Source organism: Panthera pardus, unplaced genomic scaffold (assembly GCF_024362965.1).
Source record: "Panthera pardus isolate Hobbes unplaced genomic scaffold, ASM2436296v1 HiC_scaffold_2, whole genome shotgun sequence".
Classification (NCBI taxonomy): domain Eukaryota; kingdom Metazoa; phylum Chordata; class Mammalia; order Carnivora; family Felidae; genus Panthera; species Panthera pardus.
In genome coordinates, this window is record NW_026526765.1 from 61,114,868 (window position 1) to 61,137,036 (window position 22,169).

The 22,169-nt window shown below is 38.5% G+C and overlaps 1 protein-coding gene across 3 annotated transcripts in view; it reads left to right on the top strand.

Moving 5' to 3' along the window:
• The window catches only part of RANBP17 (RAN binding protein 17), a 332,283-nt gene that overhangs the window by 279,961 nt on the left and 30,153 nt on the right, over window positions 1-22,169 (top strand). For all 3 annotated transcript variants that reach the window (XM_053907091.1, XM_019450292.2, XM_053907092.1), the window contains 2 exons: window positions 7,300-7,514; window positions 10,330-10,468. In XM_053907091.1, coding sequence (XP_053763066.1) covers window positions 7,300-7,514; window positions 10,330-10,468 — 354 coding nt within the window. The remainder of the gene's footprint in view (window positions 1-7,299; window positions 7,515-10,329; window positions 10,469-22,169) is intronic.

A 22,169-nucleotide genomic window follows, 5' to 3' on the forward strand; every position in this document is an offset into this window, starting at 1 on the left:
GATGGGGACATAGAGTGTCAAAGTAGTATTAAAGTAAAGCTCATGATAGAATGACCGACACCTTGAGGATACCAGCACCAGGATCAGGTGGCTTACAAAAGCAAGACCTTGAGGAACATGTTCCACAGTAGATCCACACATGCCAGACGTGCCCCCTTTTGCAAACAAGCAAATAATACTACATAAGCTATTAAATAAGGAAGAGTGATGTCCAACCAGGTGCTTAGGGTTCAGTGGATTCTTTCATCCATGCAGCTAACAGTTACTGAGCATTTACTATGTGTCCGATATTGTGAGAGTTACAATGGATAGGATAAGAAATAAGACACACAAAAAAGAATCTTACTGATTCTTCTCTTGAGGAACTTGAGTTCTTCACGGGATTCAGTCAAGTAAATGAAGACTTATGACGCACTGCGCTCACTTTTATACTTGAGAAGCATACAGAGTGCTATGGTAGCCCAGGAGTTTCTAACTCAAACTGAGGAGTCAAACAAGGAAGAACTTTTTTTTAAGTTTATTTATTTTAAGAGAGAGAGAGAGAGAGAGCATGGGCAGGGGAGGGGCAGAGAAAGAGAGTGAGTCCAATGCAGGCTCCTCACTGTCAGCATGGAGCCTGATGCAGAGCTCAAACTCACCAACCATGAGATCATGACCTGAGCCGAAACCAAGAGTCAGTTGCTTTACCAACTGAGCCACCCAGGCATCCCAAGGGACAATTTTTTACAGGAATAGAATAGGGCCCAGAAGTTTGAAGAGGGCATTTCAAGCAGACAGTAGCTGCTTTTACAAAATTATATAAATATAAAAAGTAGCATGGTCTGTTAGCAAACTGCAGAATTTCAGAATTGCTATAGAGAATAGAAAGTGAAAATCCTGATTATCTCATCATTCAAAGATAACCGTCATTATCAGTTTAGTGTGTGCTTTAAATGATTTTAAGTTTATTTATTTAAGTAATCTCTACACCCAACGTAAGGCTCGAACTCAAAACCTCAAGATCAAGAGTCATATGCTCTCTCGAATGAGCCAGCCAGGTGCCCTTACCATATCTTTTTAAATAGCTGCAAAGTATTACATTTTGTGGTCATATTATAATTTATTTAATCATTCACCTTTTGATAAATGTAATTTTTTTATACACATACAATTTTTCACCGTTACATACTTTGTCTCAGTAAGCAACTTTGACATGCAGTTTCCTGAGCTTCATTTGTTCAACAAATGTACCCTGGGAACAGCAGACACTGTTATTGACTCTTTGGATACATCAGTGAGCAAAACTGAAAAAGGCATTATTTAGCATGTTAATAACTGGAATTTTAAAAAAAGAAAGAGAAATTCAGGAGAAGGAACAATAGAAGTACTAGGGATTGGGAAAGGTGTTGTAGTAACTTAAGTAAAGGTGACATTTGAGCAAAGACTTGCAGTAAATGAGGGAGTTAGTCATGTGAATATCTCTGGGCAGAGTATTCCAGGCTGAGAGAATACCGAGTTTTAGGGTCGTGAGGCACCAGTGTATCTGGCATGTCTGCAGAGCAGCAAAGAGATTAGTAGCTGGAGCAAAGTAAACAAAAGGGAAAGTTATAACAAGAGCAATGTCATGTAGTGTCATTCTTGTAGACAGTAATCAGGACTTTAGCTCAAGTGAAATAGAGGGACTTTAGAATGTTTTGAGCAGATGAATAACATTTGCTACTGGCTTTGACCAAGGTGATAGTGGGAGTGGTGAGAAATAGTTCGATTCTGGATATACTTTGAAGGTAAAGCAAATCAGATTTCTTGATGGATTGGAAATATGGAAGGATGAAGTCACCATTAACTGAGATGCATGTGACAGGGATCAAAAGTTCCATTTTGGTCCTGTTCAGTTTGAGATGTTAATTAGATATCCCAGTAGGAATATTGAATATAGACTTGGCTATCTGAGTCTGAGGTTTGGAAGTTAGGTCTGATCTAGAGAAAAAATGTGGAAGTCATTGACTCTCAGATGGTATTTAAAGCTGTAAAAACAAGGTAAGATCCCCTAGGTGGTGGGTGAATATGCATCTAGAAGACTTAGGTTTGAGTCCTGGGGCACTTCAGTGTCAGAGGTAAAGGAGAAGAGGAGCAACCAGCAAAGGAAAATGAGAAGGAGCAAGAACTGAAGAGAAGATCGGGGTATGTGCCTTGGAAGACAAGGAAGAAGAGGTAGCTAACTGTGTCAAAAGCTGGCAGTGAATCAAGTAAGATAAGGACTAAGAGTTAACCATTACATTTAGCAACAAGGCGGTCATTGGGAACCTTGAAAAGAGCGTTCTCAGCGGAGTGGACATAAAAGAGAATGAGAGGAGGGGTGCCTGCGTGGCTCAGTCAGTTACGCGTCCTACTCTTGATTTCAGTTCAGATCATGATCTCATGGTTCGTGGGTTCAAGCCCCACATTGGGCTCACACAGAGCCTTCTTGGGATTCTCTGTCTCCCTCTCTCTGCTTCTCACCCGCTCACTCTCGCTCTCTCCCTTTCTCTCTCTCAAAATAAACATTTTTTTTTTTTAAAAGAAGAGATAGAATGAAAGAATAAGACAATGAAAACAGTTCTTTGGAAGAGTTTTATTACAAAGGGGAGTACTATCTAGCAGAGAGGTAGGGCCAAGAGAAAGTGTTTTTTGTTTTTGTTTTTGTTTTTAAATGGAAGATATAATAGCATAGCCTGTATTTCAATGAGTTGATCTAATAGGAAAACAAGATTGCATAGGAGAAAAAGGAGAAATTTATTGGTGCTTTGTCCTTAAGCACATAAGAGGAGATGGCATATGTTGAACATATTGGAGGGTTGGCTTTTACAGGAGACAGTGTAACTGCAGATGCTGGTAGATAGGTAGATATTGTAATGAACTTTTAGAATTAGAATATGTGTCCAGAAGTGGATTTACACATTTTTTATATTTTTAATAAATATGACCAAATTGCCATCTAGAATGATTACACTAATTTATGTTCCCAACAATTTGCTTATTTTCCTGCCCCCTCATCAACACTGCATTGTTTAATCTCTTTCAATCTGAAACGGAAATACTATATTCCTTTCCACTCTTCATAGCTTCAATTCTGTCCCAAACCATTTATGTCCAGGGGCCTCGAAAGACAGAGTGGGTTGAGTGACCTAAAGTAAAGGAATGTCGGCAAGCTTGTGGTTCTCTTCCCATAACTGTTCTGATGATGAATGAAGACATTCAACCTATAGAGCTGTCAGCTAAATATCACCTTAAAATTTTAGAGATTAAGAGGGAAAAAGAAAACATAAATCAATGTAAGGGATTGCTTTATAAGCCAGGAAATAACATTGTTCGTACTAACGGTTCTTCCTGGTACAAGATACTACTATGGTATTTTATCCCTTCAGCGTTCTTTTTTTAAGTATTCTTCTGAGGACACAGAGAACTGGTAGACTGTAGAGGAAAGAACCACACTGTGACCCCATACAGCCAATTCTCTATTGAAGGAACAGAGGGAAGATGTTCCAAGACATAGCATTGACCTTACTTTGAATCACATATTAGAAGGAAGTATATTATGCTACACAGCCAGCTTCAGCTCCCCCTCTTTTCCCGGCCATAGCCCCCCATGTGTGAACTTACAGGCTACTAGACTTGAGAAAGAAATGAACCCCTAGGAGTATGCATTGTCATATTTACATTTACTGAGTGAGCGCTGTGCCAGTTACTATGGTAAGCGCTTTACATATGCTGTCTCCTTTACTCCACATAAGAGCCTTGTGTGTTTTACGTACTTAAATTATCCTTATTTTATAAATGAGGAAACTGACTTACAGAGATTAACAATCTGCTCAGACACCGAGGTAGTAAGGAAAGAGGTAGGCTTCAACCCCAATCAGTATGACTCAGAAGCCCACCCGGTTCATTACTCCCTTATGCACTGTATTTCTGTCTTCTGTTAGAATACTGCCTTTTATATAGTTCTCCACCGGAGACTTTTGAAAGAAGATCACTCTTCTTTGGGTGTAGGAAGCCTCTTTTGAAGGAGACATTGTAGAGTCAGTCACTCAGGGAAGAGGTGGGGTCTCAGAAGGAAGAAGAGTTAAAAAAAAAAAAAAAAAAAAAAAAAAAAAAAAAAAAAAGACCTGAAAGTAGATCTCAGGTAAACAGAAGTGGAGATTTTGCATTTTTTAATGTATATCCTTCTCTGAATCTAGATCTTGAGGATTGTCCAGAAGGGTACTTCTGAGTGCTGGAAGCTAACCCCAAAACAAAAACAAAAAGGTTTCTCCAAAAGGGACAGAGAATAGAAGTTAAGAAAAGAGAACCCAAGCAATTAATATAAGCAAATGATAAGCTGAATTACCAGTCTCTGGAGTCCTCTGTGCTTATTTTTCAGGTTTTTTTCCCCTTATCATTTAGTGAGATTTCCTGCTGCAGCATGCACAAGAGTAAGAATGGCAGTGCTGTGGCACCTGTGCCTCCCACTGGAAGTTCCCCCCACTATTGCCCTCGGCCAGGTTATCCATCAATTCCCAGCATTCTTGTCCGGAGCCCCAGAGGAGCCTCCACACCCCTCTCTCCCAGGCCTAACGATAAGAATGTACGGTATCTCATTCCCCTGCCCCCAATTATGGCATTTTAAGCTTTTTTTGGGGGAGGGGGGTTGCAATCCAATTTCAGTAAGTATTGTTCAGTGACACATACTGAATAAAGCTGAGTCAGAGTGAGTAAATGACTTGGCCAAGCCTTCTCTTCCAGAGTCTTTCATAGCCACCACGGAATGCTGAGGTACCTGAGCACAGTGAGGTACAACTCTCTATTTCAAAAGTATTACTCGTTCTCCTTTTCAAAGGTCACAAGGCTACACTAATTAACTTGTTTAATTAAAATAAATTAACACAGATGTGTCTGACACAGGCCAAAAGACATGTATTTTAGGTTGCAACTTCAACACAGAGATGAAAGTTGTGATTCTAAATAAGTAATCCTTCTTGATGATAGGTTATCCAATCTTTAAATCAAAATTTTTGTACCATCACCGTTCTTGGTCTGCCCATTCCGTCTTTGCTGTAGAATATAAGACCTTTACTTCTCCCATAAGGACGTGAGTGTAAAAAGGCCCCAAAAGATGATCCAGTTTTCTCCCTTTGACCTGGGCCTTTCCAACAAACCCAAAATGTGTAGTCCACACATAACCCCCAGATTATCCTAGCTCCTTTCATCACATGTAAGCAGTGCTTTCCTTTTCCGAGGACAGAGAGGACAGGGGAATGTCTACCTTGGTTTATACTGAATTTGAGGCAAAGGTAGTAAGGCAGTGGTTGAGAACTGTCTTCTCCTGCAGCATCTTGCTTTCGCGGACCTCCATACCTGTGCACATGATCTACCTAGCACACACTCCTCCCCCTCCAAGTCTTCCTGGAAAACCGGGCTTGATCCTTGAGAAATAGCCTGTTCTGTGAAGCTTTTCCCCACTGCCCTCCTGCCCAAGCAGAGTCAGTCTCTTCGTCTGTTCCCCTAACATTTTAACCCAATCTCTCTGTGTTTGTCACATTGTATGAAATCATTGATTTATAAATCTATTTCTCCCACCAGACTGAACTTCTTCAGAACAGAGATTTTATTTCCTTTGTTTATCCCAGCACCTCACACATAATAGCTGTTAAGTAAATGCTGTCATATTGAGTTGAATCTTTATGGAACTTACTCTCTAAATTAGGATGAAGTCATGAGAGAGGGTACGGGATTTGGTGTGGAGTAAATTCCAGGGTCTGTCTCACCCCTCTTAGTACTACACACGTGGTTACTGTAATATACATATCAGTCAGGATTCAAACAGGGAAAAACAAGCACTATGACACTGACAGAACAGGGAACTTGTTTTATGAATCAGACTTTGTACAGTCTTGGGCAAAGATGGGAAAATAGGTCAAAGGGGGGAATTGAAAATTCAGAAGGAAAACCACTAATCAGCCCTCCTGAAACAACGGCCTGGGTGGACAAGTTGGAGCTTGCAGGGAATTCTAGCAGCTGGAAGTGTCACTTCCAGCTGCTAGAATGGAACCATGAAAGGATGTGGGGTCAGAGGGAACTGGTGTAGGGTAGAAGTCAATGGAAAACGGCTGACTTTGCATAGCTGCCAGCCTGGAAGTCTGCTGCAGAGTAGTTGGTGATGGGCTTGGAGTCATTCGTCAGCAGGACTGGTGGTTCTAGACACAGAGGAGGAAAGAACACGGACAAACTGAAACCCAGCGGCATTTCTACTGTTTTTTCTCTCTCTGGTCACAGTGACCTTCACAAAAGCGTGGCTGCTACTTCACTTCCACCTTACAAATCTCACACAAATTTCTCTTTTGCCCAATTCTAGCCCATAACCATAAAGGGAAATGCATTCTGGGAAAGTTAATTCTTGTGTAGCCAAATTGGCACAGTACAAAGCCACAACAATGTACCTCTAAATTTTGTAAGTTGAATTTAGTTTCAATTTTAGCAGTACTCACTTAAATAAGAAAACACAGAGCTAAGAAACATGTAGGACTTTATAGTTTTTTAAAAGGCATTCTTGGGTATTGCCTAAAAACATGCCTTGCTAGCACACATTTCAGAAACAAATTGTTGGTTATAAATGCTAACCGGTATTAAAATTTTTAAGGTGATTATATAAACATTTCTTTATCTTTTGATGGACAACATAGAATTTAAGTACAGTTTTGAAAATCATCTCTTGAGGTCTTCTGCAAAATGACGGAAGGAAAAAGGAAGTAACATTTGTTACGCTCTGTGCCGAGGATTTCTTGTGCGTCTTATTTCATTTAATTCATATACCAAACCTGCGAGGCTCCTAAAAGTGAAGTAACTCAAGATCAAATTCATGTAAAACTGTTGGAACTTCATCCCAGAATTTAGCATAACTTATATCTCAGTCTAGGCTTTTTCTCTTGACTTAGTTGGTTGTTTACTCCTACGTTTCTAATGTCTTGTTGAAGAGGAGATAACACATATATTAAAATATGTAAAGTGAACTAATCTTAAGAGTGCAACTTAATGAATTTTTCCATATCTACCTGCATATTCGTATAATCACCACCTAGATAAAAACGTAAAACTTTGCCAGTACCCTTGATTGGTTTTCCTTGGGCCGTTTGTGCTTCCCAGGTAAACTGCCTTAAATATTTGCATTTTTCGTTACACGGATGGTGTAATTCTTGGAACAATGCTAAGAGGAGGTGAACATTAGCGGTGAAGTGAAAATGTTAAATAATGTGCCTTGAATTACATCTACTTATATCACTTTCTCTGTCTGCTTTTACCCTAAAACAGGTAATCAGATCCTGTCCCTTGGGAGCCTCTCAAAAGATCAGATTTATCCAATGAAACTCAAGGGCATCTCCATCTGCTATTCAGCTCTGAAATCTGCCTTGTGTGGAAATTATGTCAGCTTTGGCGTCTTCAAGTTGTATGGGGACAACCATTTTGACAATGTACTCCAGGCCTTTGTCAAAATGCTGCTGTCAGTGTCCCACAGTGACTTGCTAGTAAGCAATCGTGCATCACGGGAGTCTTTGTGTGAAATGTGAAGTAACACCACCACAGGCTTGGAGTGGTTACAGTGAAGCCCAGGGAGTTAGAATAGCACCAGAACATTGTTATGTTTTAGGACAGCATCTTGATTTAACTTGCAGAATTTGAACAACTATAGTGGCTGTGTTTCTATAATTAAATGTGCAGTTTTGAAAACTGCAGCTGCCACCGTCTGATGGATCGGTCCTCCAGAGTGCTCCAGGTTCTGCATCTAGAGAAAATGTCATCAGCAATTTCAACTGATTGCTTACAACTATACTCATAATTCAAAACAGGTCTGTCTCTTGGAGCAGAAATGCAGGATCGGCTGCAGGATCTTCTCCTTCCTTCTTCCTTCCTCCTCCTATGCCCTCTACTTCCCCTACTGTTTGGCTTTCCTTTGCATGAAAATTCTGGTGTGGCGGAAGGAGTGCTGAAATCAAAGTTGAGCGTGCGGGTGCATAGTCTCAACTCTGCCACTCACTAGTCATTTACCTTGAATAAATCACCTTCTCTATTTCTCCAGGCTTTAATTTCCTCACCTTTAAAATGAGTAAATTAAACAAAGTGATCTCCAGGTCCCTTTTCAACTCTACCGTCTAGTTTCTATGATCTATGTCAGTGGTTTTCAAACTTTGAGGCCCATCAGAATCACCTAGGGTGCTTGTTGGAAATTTAAATTTCCAGGCTCCTCCACTGAGCTGTGTCGTTATCACACTTTTTTTTTAAACACCTCTGCATGATTGCACAAAAGCTAATATATGCCCAATGTGGCTGCAGTAATTACTTCAATAACTGCCAAATTCATGCTCAGGTGTAGTTCAAGCTTTACCACCTGCTCCCTGCCAAAGTTGCAGCTAAGATCTAGGGGACTTTGGTCAGCCTGAGTCATCCTGGACAAGAATGGACTAGTGGCACCCTCTTCCACCGTTCTAAGTCTTTATGGAACCACATCTCCAGCTAAAGTGGTTAAGCCTCAGTAGTAGAACAGAATGCTCATTGAAGGCTGCCTGTGTGACAGAAATTACAGACTAGAAACTTGACTCAGATCAACCATGCATTAACAGACACCTCACTGAGAAGACACTTCACTATAGTTGAGGTCCACCAAAAAAACTGATTGTAGCTCCAGGAATTTCTCTCATCTTTTTTCTAACAGGCAATCAAATCTCTAATTCACTAATTCTCAAAATTGAGGATGCATAGGATTCCCTTTATGTATGTAAAATGCATGTTTTAGGACCTCATTCCAGAGCTTTTCATTTAGTGAGTCCGGAGTGGGGATCAGGAAACTGCATTTTTAGCAAGCACCCCATGTGACCTCATGGGGGTGGCCTTAATCTCACTTTAATAAATACTACTCTGGTTTATTTCTCTTATGAGTGTTGTGCTTCTTTGGTATTGGCTTGAGTTTCATTTGAAGTTTTCCAGGGATCTTTCTCATGCACTTATCTTTTGCTCATAGTATATAGCAAATATTAAGCCATTGACCAAATTATGATTTAATTAGATGGGCAGGCACTCTGTAAGTACAACAGACCATGATGCCAAATCCTATTATAACAGCAAAAGCTTTGTGTTTAAAAAAAAAAAAAAAGGCTGCCTTACCACTAGTAATAACTGTTCAGAGTTACAATATTTCCAACCAGAAAATAATTGTCTTTTTTTTTTTCAATTTAAATTTCAGTTAACATGAAGTGCAGTATTGGTTTCAGGAGTAGAATTCAGTGATTCATCACTTACATACAACAGCCAGTGCTCATCACAACAAGTGCCCTCCTTAATACCCATAACCCATTTAACCCATCCCCCCCACCCACCTCCCTCTATCAACCCTCAGTTTTTTCTGTCTCTCTTGTGGTTTGTTTCCCTCCCTTGTCTTTTTCCTCCACTTCCCATAGATTTATCTGCTTTGTTTCTTAAATTCCACATATGAGTCAAATCCTATGGTATTTGTCTTTCTCTGATGGACTTATTTCACTTAGCATGATACATTCTAGCTCCATCTACGCCGCCGTTGCAATTGGCAAGCTCTTATTCTTTTTGATGACTGAATAATATTCCTGTGTGTGTGTGTGTGTGTGTGTGTGTACGTACCACATCTTTATCCATTCATCAGTCAGTGGACATTTGGGCTCTCTCCATAGTTTTGCTATTGTTGATAATGCTTCTATAAACATTGAAGTACATGTACCCCTTCCAATCTGTATCTTTGTATCCTTTGGGTAAATACCTTATAGTGCAATTGCTGGATCGTAGGGTAACTCTATTTTTAGTTGTTTTTTTTAATATGAAATTTATTGTTAAATTAGTTTCCATACAACACCTAGTGTTCATCCCAACGGGTTCCCTCCTCAGTGCCCATCACCCACTTTCCCCTCCCTCCCACCCCCCATCAACCCTCAGTTTATTCTCAATTTTTAAGAGTCTCTAATGGTTAGGCTCCCTCCATCTCTAACTTTTTTTTTTTTGAGGAAGAATTCAGTCTTCTAAATTCCACACTACAGATTTTTATTTGCATTTAAGTGTTATCCATGTAAGGTAAAATTGAGGATACTTTCTGTGCTGTATCTTCAAATTAGGATTTCTAGAGATCAAGAGATTCCTATTAGAACCCCCTTAAATACCAAATTGAGAATCATGTGTTTGTCATTTGTTCCATGTATTTATTTTATATATTTATATTTAAGTAGGTTTATATTTTCTAATATTATAAATGGCAGTTTCCACTAGACCTTAACATGTCTTTTGCTTCCCAGTGGCTTGACACTTGGTATCTCTGTGTTTTAGCAATATCGGAAACTGAGCCAGTCTTACTATCCACTCCTGGAGTGTCTCACCCAGGACCACATGAGCTTCATCACCAACTTAGAGCCTCCTGTACTGCTGTATGTTCTCACATCTATCTCCGAGGGACTCACTACTCTTGGTAAGTATTGTGGAGAACATGATTTCCAGAGGAAAAACTTGATTGTGGTCTCTTAATGTATGTGCTTACTAAGATGATCATCCTACAGACAGGAAAAAATTATGTACCCAAACTAAGAGATTATTTCATAATTATTGCTTGCAAGTGAGAAAATGCCTTTTTGTATTTTGATGTACAGCTTAATTTTTAATCCGCTTAAAGGTATAATTTATACACATTGATTTTAAGTGAACAGTTAGTTGTTCAGTGACTATAACAAATATATATACACAGTCATGAACCATCACAACTGAGATATGGAACATTTTCTTCACCACAGAAAGCGCTCTAGTGCCCCCTTCTAATCAGTCCCTTCCCCCTCACTCCAGCCCCAAGGAACCACTGTCTACTTTCTTTCACTATAGTTTACCTTTTCCAGAATTTCATCTAAGTGGAATCCTATGATGTATATACCTTTCTCTTTCGTTTAGCATAACGCCTTTGAGATTCTTCCATGCTGTTTTGAAAGTCAGTTTATTCCTTTCTGTTGCTGAGTATTATCCCATTGTGTGGAATACTACAACTTATCTATTTATATATTCACCAGCTGATGGACTTTTGAGTTGTTTCCATTACTTGGTTGTTTTGTACAATGCTACTGTGAATGTACAAGTCTTTCCGTGGACAGGTAGTATTTCTCTTGGGGAAATAGCTAGGAGTGGGATTTTTGAGTTGTATGCTAAGTGTATTTTTAACATTATAAAAAAATTGTGACACTGTTTCCCAAAATGACTGCACCATTTTGCTCTCCCAACAACGTTTGAGGGTTCCAGTTTCCCAGTAACCTCCCTAACACTTGGTATTGTCAGTCTTTTTAATCTTAGCCATCCTAGTGGGAGTTAAGAGGAATCTCATGATGTTTTTAATATTTCTTTCACTACTGAATAGTGATTTGAACATCTTTTCATGCTTATGGGCCATTAATGTATCTTCTTTAGTGAAGTATTTGTTTGAATCCTTTACCCATTTTTTTAAACTGGGTTATTTATCTTGTAAACATATATTAAATATTCTGGATACAGATCCTTTATCAGATATGTGTTTTGAAAATATTTTTTCAGGCTTGGCTTGTATTTTTATTTTCTAACAGTCTCATCTTATTATAAGAGCAAAGTTTTTTTTAATTTTGAGGCAGTCCAGTTTACTTATTTTTTCTCTTACGGTTCATGTCTTTTGGGTCCTATCCTAAGAAATCTTTGCTTAACCCAAGGCCAGACAGGTGGTTTTTATGTTTTCTTCAGAAGTTTTATAGTTTTTGATCTTATGTTTAGGTCTGTGAACCATTTCAACTAAACTTTTTGTATATAATATTATGTATGAGACAAAAGCTGTTTTTTAGCATACAGTTATTCAATTGTTCTAGCACCTTTTGTTGAAGAATGTTCTTTCCTTATTGAATTACTTTGTGCCAATTCTATACTGTTCTGATTCTTAACTTTTGTCCTAACTTTCTGGTACATCTTGAAATCAGAGAGTATAGCCCTCTAATTTTGTTTTTCTCTATTTTTTTTAATGTTTATTTATATTGAGAGAGAGAGAGAGAGAGAGAGAGAGAGAGCGAGAGAGCGCAAGCACGGGAGAGAGAGAGCCAAAGAGAAAATCACAAGTAGGCACTCGGCTGTCAGTGCAGAGCCTGACATGGGACTAAATCCCACAAATTGTGAGATCATGACCTGAACTGAAATAAAGAGTCAGACACTTAACTGACTGAGCCACCCAGGTGCCCCTGTTTTTCTCTTTTAAAGTGGTCTTGGCTATTCTGGGTCCTTTGTCTTTTTATATACACCTTAGTGTCAATTTGTCAGTTTCTCGTTAGAAAAAATAAATGAATAGGGGAATTTTCGTGGGGATTGCATTGAATCTCTAGCCCAATTTGGGGGCAGTTAACATATTAGCAATATTGAACTTTCAATTCCTGAAAATGGCATATCTGTCCATTTATTTAGGTCTTCCTTAATTTTTCTCAACAGCATTTTTGTAGCTTTAAACGTATGACTCTTGTACTTATTTTGTTATAAGTATTTTATACGTATTTTATGTTTTTATGCTATTGTACATGGTATTGAATTTTAATTTCCCATTGTTTTTGGCTACTGTGCAGAATTGCAGTTGATTTTTTTTGTATGTTCACCATATATCCTTCAACCTTACTAAACCCACCTATTAATTCTGGTAGTTTTTGTAGATGTCTTAAGATTTTCTGCATAGATGTACCTACAAATAAAGACAGTTTCATCTCTTCCTTTCCAGTCTGTATGGCTTTTTTTTCCTTGCCTTATCACACTGGCTAGGGTCTACAATACAATGTTGAGTAGAAGTAATGATAGCAAACATTTTTTTCCTTGTCTCCAAGGAAATGTCTCCATTCATTCTTTCACCATTCAGTCTAATGTTAGCCATAGGTTTTTATATAGATGCTCTTTTATCTTGTTGAAAAAATTCCCTTATTTGTGGTTTTCTGAGAGTATTATCATGAATGAATATTGAATTTTATCAAATTATTTATCTACATCTACTGAGATGATTATATGGCTTTGCTTTTTTAATACATTACATAATGTTAATCATCACATTGATGGGTATTTGAATGTAAAACCAGCCTTGCATTCCACACTAGGTTGTAACACATCCTTCTTATATGTTATTGAAATCGACTTTCTAAAATTTTGATACAGATTTTTTACATCTATGTTCATGACAGATATTGATGTGTTCTCAGTAGTTTTTCTATAGTTCTTCTTCCGTATCTTGTACTCTTTGTTCTTCTGTATCTTTGCCTTGTTTTAGTGTCAGTCTAATGCCATCATAAAATGACTTGAGGATTGTTTCCACCTCTCCTATTTTCTTAAAAAGTTTGTGGAGAATTGTTATTAGTTCTTACTTAAATGGTTATCAGATCTCCTTAGTGAGGCCTTTAAGCCTAGATTTTTTATTGTTGTTAGTAAGTTTTTTTAACTACAAATTAAATTTTTTCATGGATACAGGACTATTCCACTTATTTATTAGATCTGGCGTAGCATTTGGTAGTTTGTATCTTCAAAAGAATTTCTCCATTTCATCTGAAGTTCATCTGACATTGACATAAAATTGTTCATAATATCCCATTGTTATACAATATGATTTGAGCAAGGTCTGTAGTGATTCCCCTCTTCCATCCCTGAAATTGACAATTTGTGTCTTCTCTCTCTTTTTTCTCATTCTGGCTCTAGATTGATCAGTTTTATTGCACAGAACCAGCTTTCAGTTTTCATTGAATTCTCTTTTATTTTTCCATCTTTTATTTCATTAATTTCATATATGGCCTTTATTATTTCCTTCCTTTAGTTTACTTTGCTTTTTCTTTTCTTAATTTTGTCAAGTAGATACGTAGATAACTGATTTTAGACCTTTCCTCTTTGCTAATATACACATTTAATGCTTTCATCTAAGCACTGCTATAGCTATTCCTCACAAAAATTTTATATATTTTGAGATTTTTTTTTCTATTCCGTTCAAAAATATTTTCTAATTGTCCTGCTGAATTCTTCTTTTATCAGTGGATTGTTACTTAGAGGCACAGGGTTTTTAATTTCTGTATATTCACAGGTGTTCCTGATATCTGTTACTGATTCTAGTTTAATTCCATTGTGGTCATAGGAAATACTCAGTAATTTTTATAATCTTTATATTTATTGCATCCTTTTTATGTTCAAAATACGATGAATGTGCCATGGGCACTTGAAATAACTGTGCATTCCACTGTTGTTGGGAAGAATGTTCTATGGTGGTCTAATTGTTCAGATTTTCTATATTATTACTGGTTGTTTGTTTTCTACTTATTCTATGAACCACCAAGAGAGAAGTGCTGAAGTCTGACTATATAGATTTTTCCATTTCTCCTTTCAGTTCTATCAGTTTTTATATAAAGTATTTCAAAGCTTTGTTACTAGATACATAAATATTTAGGATTGTTATGTTCCTTTGGTCAATTTTCCCCTTTATCATTATGAAATGACCTTCTTTATCTCTTGCAATACTCTTCTTTTTTTTTTTTAATACTCTTTCTTCTGAAATCTACTTTGTCTGATATTACTAGCCTCTCCAGCTTTCTTTTGATTAGGTTGCCTCTTTTTCTATCATTTCCCTTTTAATCTTTCTGTGTCTTGTAGACAGCAGGTATTTTCTATTGCTATTATAACAAATTTGTACAAGCTTGGTGGCTTAAACTAATGTACATTTATTATCTTATGGTTCTTTAGATCATAAATGTGACATGGGTCTCACTGGGCTATAAAATGAAAGTGTCAGCAGAGCTGTGTTCCTTTCTAGGACCAAATCCATTTCCTTGCCTGTTCCAGTTTCTGGAGACCACCTAAATTCCTTGGCTCATGGCCCCCCTTCATCTTCAACACCAGCAAGATTGCATCTGTAACCATTCTTCTATAAATACATCTCCCTCTAAATCTGACCTCTCCTGCTTCTCTCTTTTACTTTTAAGGACCTTTGGGATTACATTGGGCCTACCCAGATAATCCAAAATAATCTCCCTATGTTTCGCTCAACTAATTAGCAATCTTAGTCCACCTGCAGTCTTATTTATTCTTTGCTGTATAATCTAACACATTCACAGGTTCTGGGAGTTAGCACATGAACGTATTTGCCAAACACACAGCTTATAGGTGGGTCATATTTTTATATCAAATCTCACTGTCTCTGCCTTCTAATTAGTGTTTCAACCATTTATATTTAATGTAACTACCAGTGTATTTGAGTTTAAATCTATAATATTGCTACTTGTTTTCTTTTTATTTGGTCTGAACTTTGTTTCTTTTTTCTTTTTTTTCCTGCCTTCTTTTGGTTAGGATTAATTACATCTTTCTTATGAATCCATTTTATACCCCCTGTGAGTTTATTAGCCAGACTTTTTTATTTTTAGTGGTACTCTAGGGTTTATAATCTACACCTTCAAATAATATCAGCACAGTTTGCCTTCAAATAATCACAGTCTACCTCTTTCCCGCTATCTCCATTCCTTCTGGAACTACACATGTGTTGTATATCTCTGTTATTATTCGAAGACTGGATGGGAAGGACTCCTTTACAGATCTCCAGAACTGTCTCTTTGTATAGCTCCCACTCTCTGAAACTCTGTCCCATGAGTTCTAGCTGCCTCAGTCTCCCCAAATTCAAACTGTTTCTCTTCAACTCAGTGAGACTGCTTAGCTCAGTTTGGGTTCCCCCTTCCTGGTCTGTAGCCTGGAAACTACTTGGGGCAATAAGCTTGAGCAATCACATCATTTGTTTCCCTCCTCTCTGGTTTAATAGCCCTGTACTGCTTGTTGTGCAATAATTGAAAAATGTTGTTTCATATTTTTGTCCTGTTTTCTAGTTGTTTATGGCAGAAGGAAAAATTCTCATAGCAGTTAATCCTTCAAGGACAGAAACTGAAGCCTTGTCTTTTCTTATTACAGTTTGGCTTGACATTCTTTTAACTCACATCATAGTAATACTTGAAGATTTTGAATTAGTTGCAGGCGGCTATATTGCTCTCAAAGTGTGGTCTCAGGCCTGGAATCTGCATTTCAACAAGGCTCTCAAGGGAGTCTTGATGAAGTGGCATTAGGGAGGGAGTACTGAGCGTGGATGTAAGTCCTGGTGCTACCACTTACTAAGTGTATGTTTATGGACATGTACTCTGTGCCTGATGCTGTCATAGGTGTTTTCAGGTGGGTACTTCAGCCTTGTCATTCTCAGAACCACTGTGCCTACCAAAACTGGGTTACATACTCTGTGTGTCCTTATTTCCTACTTGATTGCAGTTTTCTGAAGGACAGAAACAGTGTCTTGAGGCACCACTTTATTCCCAGTGCCTAGCATATAGTAAGTGCTCAGTAAATATTTATTGATTAAGTTAATTGAGTAATGTTATTTTCATTATATTTCATTATACAGATGAGTAAGCTGTGGCTCAGGGAGGTCAAACAACTTGCAGAAGGTTACACAACCAATAAGTGCCTGATCTAGGAGTCTTTCTGACTCGAAAACCCATTCCTCTTCGCCTCACCACCCTGCCCTAGATGTATCTAATCTTCAAGAAAAAGGACTATCAAAAGTACCCACTTGGGTTTCTCCTTTTCCAACAATAATAGATCTGCAAAGAGGCATTTATAGTTATCGTTTGGGTTACAAGCAGGCTTCAGTTCTACTTTAGCCTCTGGAAAAACTGAGACGGAAGCACAAAAAAAAAATTGAATCAGTGATAGGGTAGTAACTCACCTAATATGCTTAACATGATATTAACAATTTTTGGTTATCCTCATTCATCAGCATTTTTAGTTTCAGGCAAGCTGTAATGTGGGGAAAGAGAAAGGTGAATGAGAAAAGTGACTATATTTTCTTTTTATTTTTTTAAAGTTTATTTTAAGAGAGACAGAGACGGGGGCGCCTGGGTGGCGCAGTCGGTTAAGCGTCCGACTTCAGCCAGGTCACGATCTCGCGGTCCGTGAGTTCGAGCCCCGCGTCAGGCTCTGGGCTGATGGCTCGGAGCCTGGAGCCTGTTTCCGATTCTGTGTCTCCCTCTCTCTCTGCCCCTCCCCCGTTCATGCTCTGTCTCTCTCTGTCCCAAAAATAAATAAAAAACATTGAAAAAAAAAAATTAAAAAAAAAAAAAAAAAAAAAGAGAGACAGAGACGGTGTGAGTAGGGGAGAGGGAGAGAGAGAAGAAGCCTGACCCAGGGCTCGCACTCACAAAACTGTGAGATCATGACCTGAGCTGAAACCAAGAGTCAGATGCTTAACCAAATGAGCCACCCAGGTGCCCCTATTTTCTATCTTTTTATTACCCAGCCACCATCACCCCCCACCACACTCTTACATATAGAAACTTCCATTCTCTTACATATAGAGACCAAGTGCAGAACTTACAAAAAGCTGCTCTTAATAATAGTGACACTCAAGTCATTCATTCAGTAAGTACCAATTATGCACATACTATGTACTTGGCAGTACTAAAGGGAACAAAACAGAGAAGGTCCCTGCTGATGTGACGCTTTTACTCTAGAGGGAAAAGATAATAAATACATGACCACACACACACACACACAAACATGCACACGCACACACACACACAAGAAAAAGTCAGGTCATTGCAAGTGCTAAACAAAGACTTAAAATGGGATAATGACTGGAGAATGATCAAATGTGGCTTCTTTAGAAGTGATCAGGGAAGGCCTCTGAAGATTAGCTGGGGCAGCAGTGAGGGTCATTCCAAGAAGTAAAAGATAGCACAAAAGGCAAAAACAAGAAATTGTGAGGGCAAGTGAAAATTTGAACCAACTGGAAGCCACCAGACCTTTCCTCATCAAGGCCACTATTAATAAAATGTTCATTATGAATAGAATATGTTGTTATTTTGAACACATTCTTGAATTAGATTAAGTGGTATGAATATAACATGGAAACAAGACATTCAGGAAATATTTAGAAACTTAGAGACCTTGTACACTAGTTTCTCCCACCAAAAACATGCTAAAAGTAGAAGACAGCTAGCTATGAGTTTGCCAAACAAAATGATGGGCTTTGTATTTAAGGGACTGAAACCGCCAGGAAAACAGATGGAAAGTGAAAAGGGGGAAGCCTGCTCTGTGTTGAGCACTATGTTAACAGTCTTTACACACTTTACTAATTTCTCACAAGACCTTGCAAAGTAGGTGGTATTAAGCACATTTTACAGAGTTGCAAATTAAAGCTCCATGAAGTTAAACATCTAGAAAATACAGACAGATTCAAATCCAGAGCCACCTATTTCCAAAACTGTGCACCACCCAGACAGGCCTTTCGTTTCTGAAATTGCCTTTCACACTGTATTTTTCTAAGACCTCCTTCCTCTCTTCTGCCATGGTGAGAAATTTTGAGCCAAAGCCAAATTTTAGCTCAGCCCCATTATTATTCTCCTGACTCAGTCAAGCAACTCTTTCCTATACAGTTAACTTTTCAGAACAGTTTTCCATGATGGGTCCTAGTGAACAGGAGGCTTATTAATGATGCATGTGCTTCCTGTGGAGACCTGTTGCAGGAGAAAAGGAGCATTTGGTTTTAATGCCAAACAACAAGTTGCTAGAGAGAACAAAGTGACCATTCGACTTAAACATTGTGTCTAAAATTGTCTACATTGCAGTCCGACTTCAGCTCAGGTCATGATCTCTGGGCTCATGAGTTCAAGCCCCACATCAGGCTCTGTGCTGACAGCTCAGAGCCTGGAGCCTGCTTCGTATTCTGGGTCTCCCTCCCTCTCTCTCTCTCTCTGCCCCTCTCCTGCTCATGCTGTCTCTCTCTGTCTCTCAAAAATACATAAAAAAAAATTTTTTTAATTGTCTACATTGCAGATAAATCCTTTTTTTTTTTTTTGGTCATTTTTTTTAATGTTTACTTATTTTTGAGAGAGAGAGAGAGAGAGAGAGAGAGAGAGCGAGCGCAAGCGGGGGAGGGGCAGAGAGAGATGGAGACACAATCCGAAGCAGGCTCCAGGCTCTGAGCTGTCAGCACAGAGCCTGATGTGGCGCTCGAACCCATGAACCATGAGATCATGACCTGAGCCGAAGTCAGATGTTCAACAGGCTGAGCCATTCAGGTGCCCCAAATGAATCCTTTTTTTAAAAGAGTCTGAATACTGGGACTCCTGGGTGGCTAATTCGGTTAAGTGTCAGACTTCGGCTCAGGTCCTGATCTTGTGAGTTCAAGCCCTCCATCAGGCTTGCTGCTGTCAGGGCAGAGCCTACTTCGGATCCTCTGCCCCCCTCTCTCTCACGCCCCGACTTGTGCTCTCTCAAAAAAATAAATAAAACTTTTTAAAAAATTTAACAATTCTGAATACCAAGAACCAGGACAAAATATGAAAATTCATGACTTCTCCCCATCCTTTTATGTCAGGAGAGTTTCATTATTTGAATCTCACATAATAGCTTGAGCTGCAAATAAAGAAAACCAATAATAATACATAGTCCTCAGCACTATTCATTCTGTTTTTGATCAAACGGCCCTTGATCCTTATGATTCTACACCTTTCAATCTACCCTAAAATAACATTTATCCGTTTCAAAGTCCCCAACCATAAATCAGCCATAATGGAATCTCTTCTTCTTGCTTTTATTGCAAGGATATATGTTCCAACCTTCATGTCTAAAGTGTTTACCTGGCTTTTTCATAGCTGACTCAGTAGATTGGAACCTTTTAATGCAACCTGCATGGCATGCGGTCACCAAATCTATGTGAAGTCTTTATAATTTTTGTATGATTGATAGCATATTGCTCTTTACTGGTGAGGGAAACCATATCTATTTCCTGCTCGCTTCCTTTTGTAGATATTAAGTTACTTAATCCATTTACTTTCATGATTGGGACTTCAAAAGTAGAAATGTGAAGGAAAAGAGAAAAGCAACCAAGCTCAACCAGTCTGTACCTGATTCTTAGGCCTAGATCTTTTCCACTACATTATACTACCTCCTGGAATTATAAAATCTAATCTTCCTTTTCTGCACAGCAACCCAGATAGTGGGGAGAGATAAACGATTAATCCATCAATCAAATGCCCTGATTTTGGGAGAAAAAGAGCCCCTTTCTTAAGAGGAAAATATAGCACCACAATTTGCTTGTATATATAGCTTCCATAGCGCTATGGTTTCCCTAAGCTATTGTCCGTTCCCATCTTGTAGACCTTCATTCAACCCCTACTGATCCTGCACCAACTACTATTATCCTCTATTTTATTTTTTTATTTACTTTTAAGGTTTATTAATTTACTTTGAGAAAGAGACAGGGAGGGAGGGGCAGAAAGAGAGGGAGAGAGAGAATCCCAAGCAGGCTCTATGCTGACAGCACAGAGCCTGACACAGGACTAAATCTCATAAACCTGTGAGATCATGACCTGAGCCAAAATCAAGAGTTGGACACTTAACTGACTGAGCCACCCAGGCGCCCCTGTTATCCTCTGTTTTAAATGCATTTATCTATCTGTATGTCAGAACTTTCCACCAAGCCTACCTCTTTCTATTTCTTATGCCATTTCTCTCCAAAACAATTTATATGAAAGAGTTTGTGAACTGTGGTGTTCTGTCGTTCTAGGTATTATTACTAAATACAACTCAAGACCTATAAAACCTTCCTCAGACTTGCTTTGCCTACTAACATTGCACCTCTAATCTAGGAAAGGCACGTGTGTCTCAAAACCTCAGAGATTCATAAAATGAATAAGAAATTAATGACTGCCTTAGGAAGTTTATAATCTGCTGGTTCCCAGCCCTACTCTCCCTGTCTACTTTCCTCATCTGCATTTACCATTTTTGCCATTTTTGAATGTTTTTAATTGTTCCTCTTGTCACTTCTGTTACTGATCATAAACTCCCCCAGGATCGTGTCTGTACATTATTACCTTTGGCCAAAAAATCTGGGCAGTGTCATTCTATGAATCAGAACCATGAACTTTGTTGGATAAGCTCTTTATCTCCGAAATCCATTTTTTTTACTGAAAAATGCAAATAACAACACCTACTATATACAAAGTAATTGTTAGAAGTAAGTGAATAATAACTCTAATGTACAAAGTAGATAGTCAATAAATGGTTGCTACATCATGTCACTTGCTTGCTTTAAAAAAGAAGCCTTTAATAACACCTCTGTTGTCTTTCAAATTAAATGTACTGTCCCAGCTCACTATTGGATGCCCTCAAGGAAGACACCAACCTACTTTGTCAGCCTTCTCTCTTATGACTCCCTATATATTCTTTCACTCATCCCAAAAGTCCTACTCCCTGAATACACCCTCCTCTTTTCAACACGAGGGCAAACTGGTAGTAATTGTCATCTTTTGAATCCATTGTGTTTTAACGAAGTGTTTGATGGTTACATGTATTTTTGCTTAAAACCTGATTTTGTTTAATGTGTATTAATTTTCATGGTTAAAAGTATAAATCTAGAACCTCAGCTCCTTGTTTATTTTCAGACAGTGGCTCCACAGTCATCCAGCCGTGTGGCATTGGACATGTCATTTAATCCCTCACTATTCTTGCCTGTAAATGGAGATAATAACAGTTACCATCACAGAGCTATTGTGAGGATGCACAATAATTTGTGTAACTAACACAGTAAACTGTCAGTAAATATCAGCTGTTTTTATTCTGAGACTTTCTAGTTGTTTTCTTCTCATTCAACTCTGCAAGTTATTTTACAAATGCTGAGAAAGGTTAACTGGTTCTTTCAGAGTAACAACATACCAAGTCATTAGAAAAGATGAGATTTGAAACCAGAGCTGTCTGACTCCAAAATCCCTAACTTCCCACCACACTGTGCACATTGTGTGAATCTCTCTACCTGAAAAATGTCCTTCCTTATATCTAACTGAAATAACTTTCCCAAGCCCGTCTTAGGTTCTGTCTCCTTCGTAAAGTCTTTTTGATCCCCATCCAAATGTGATGTCTTCCTCAAAATCCGCCCAGCAGTGTGTCGCTCATTCTTGGCTAGCACTGAGCAGCAGTGACTTATGTACTGAATCACAAGCTCTTTGACCAGGGTAGAGGTTTCCCCTGAAAGAGAGCATTTTGCACCAAGTCCACACCCTGTTTCCTCTGCAGCAGAGCACTTTGCACCAACAGATGTTTAATAAAGTCACTTGAGTTGAACAGACGATCGT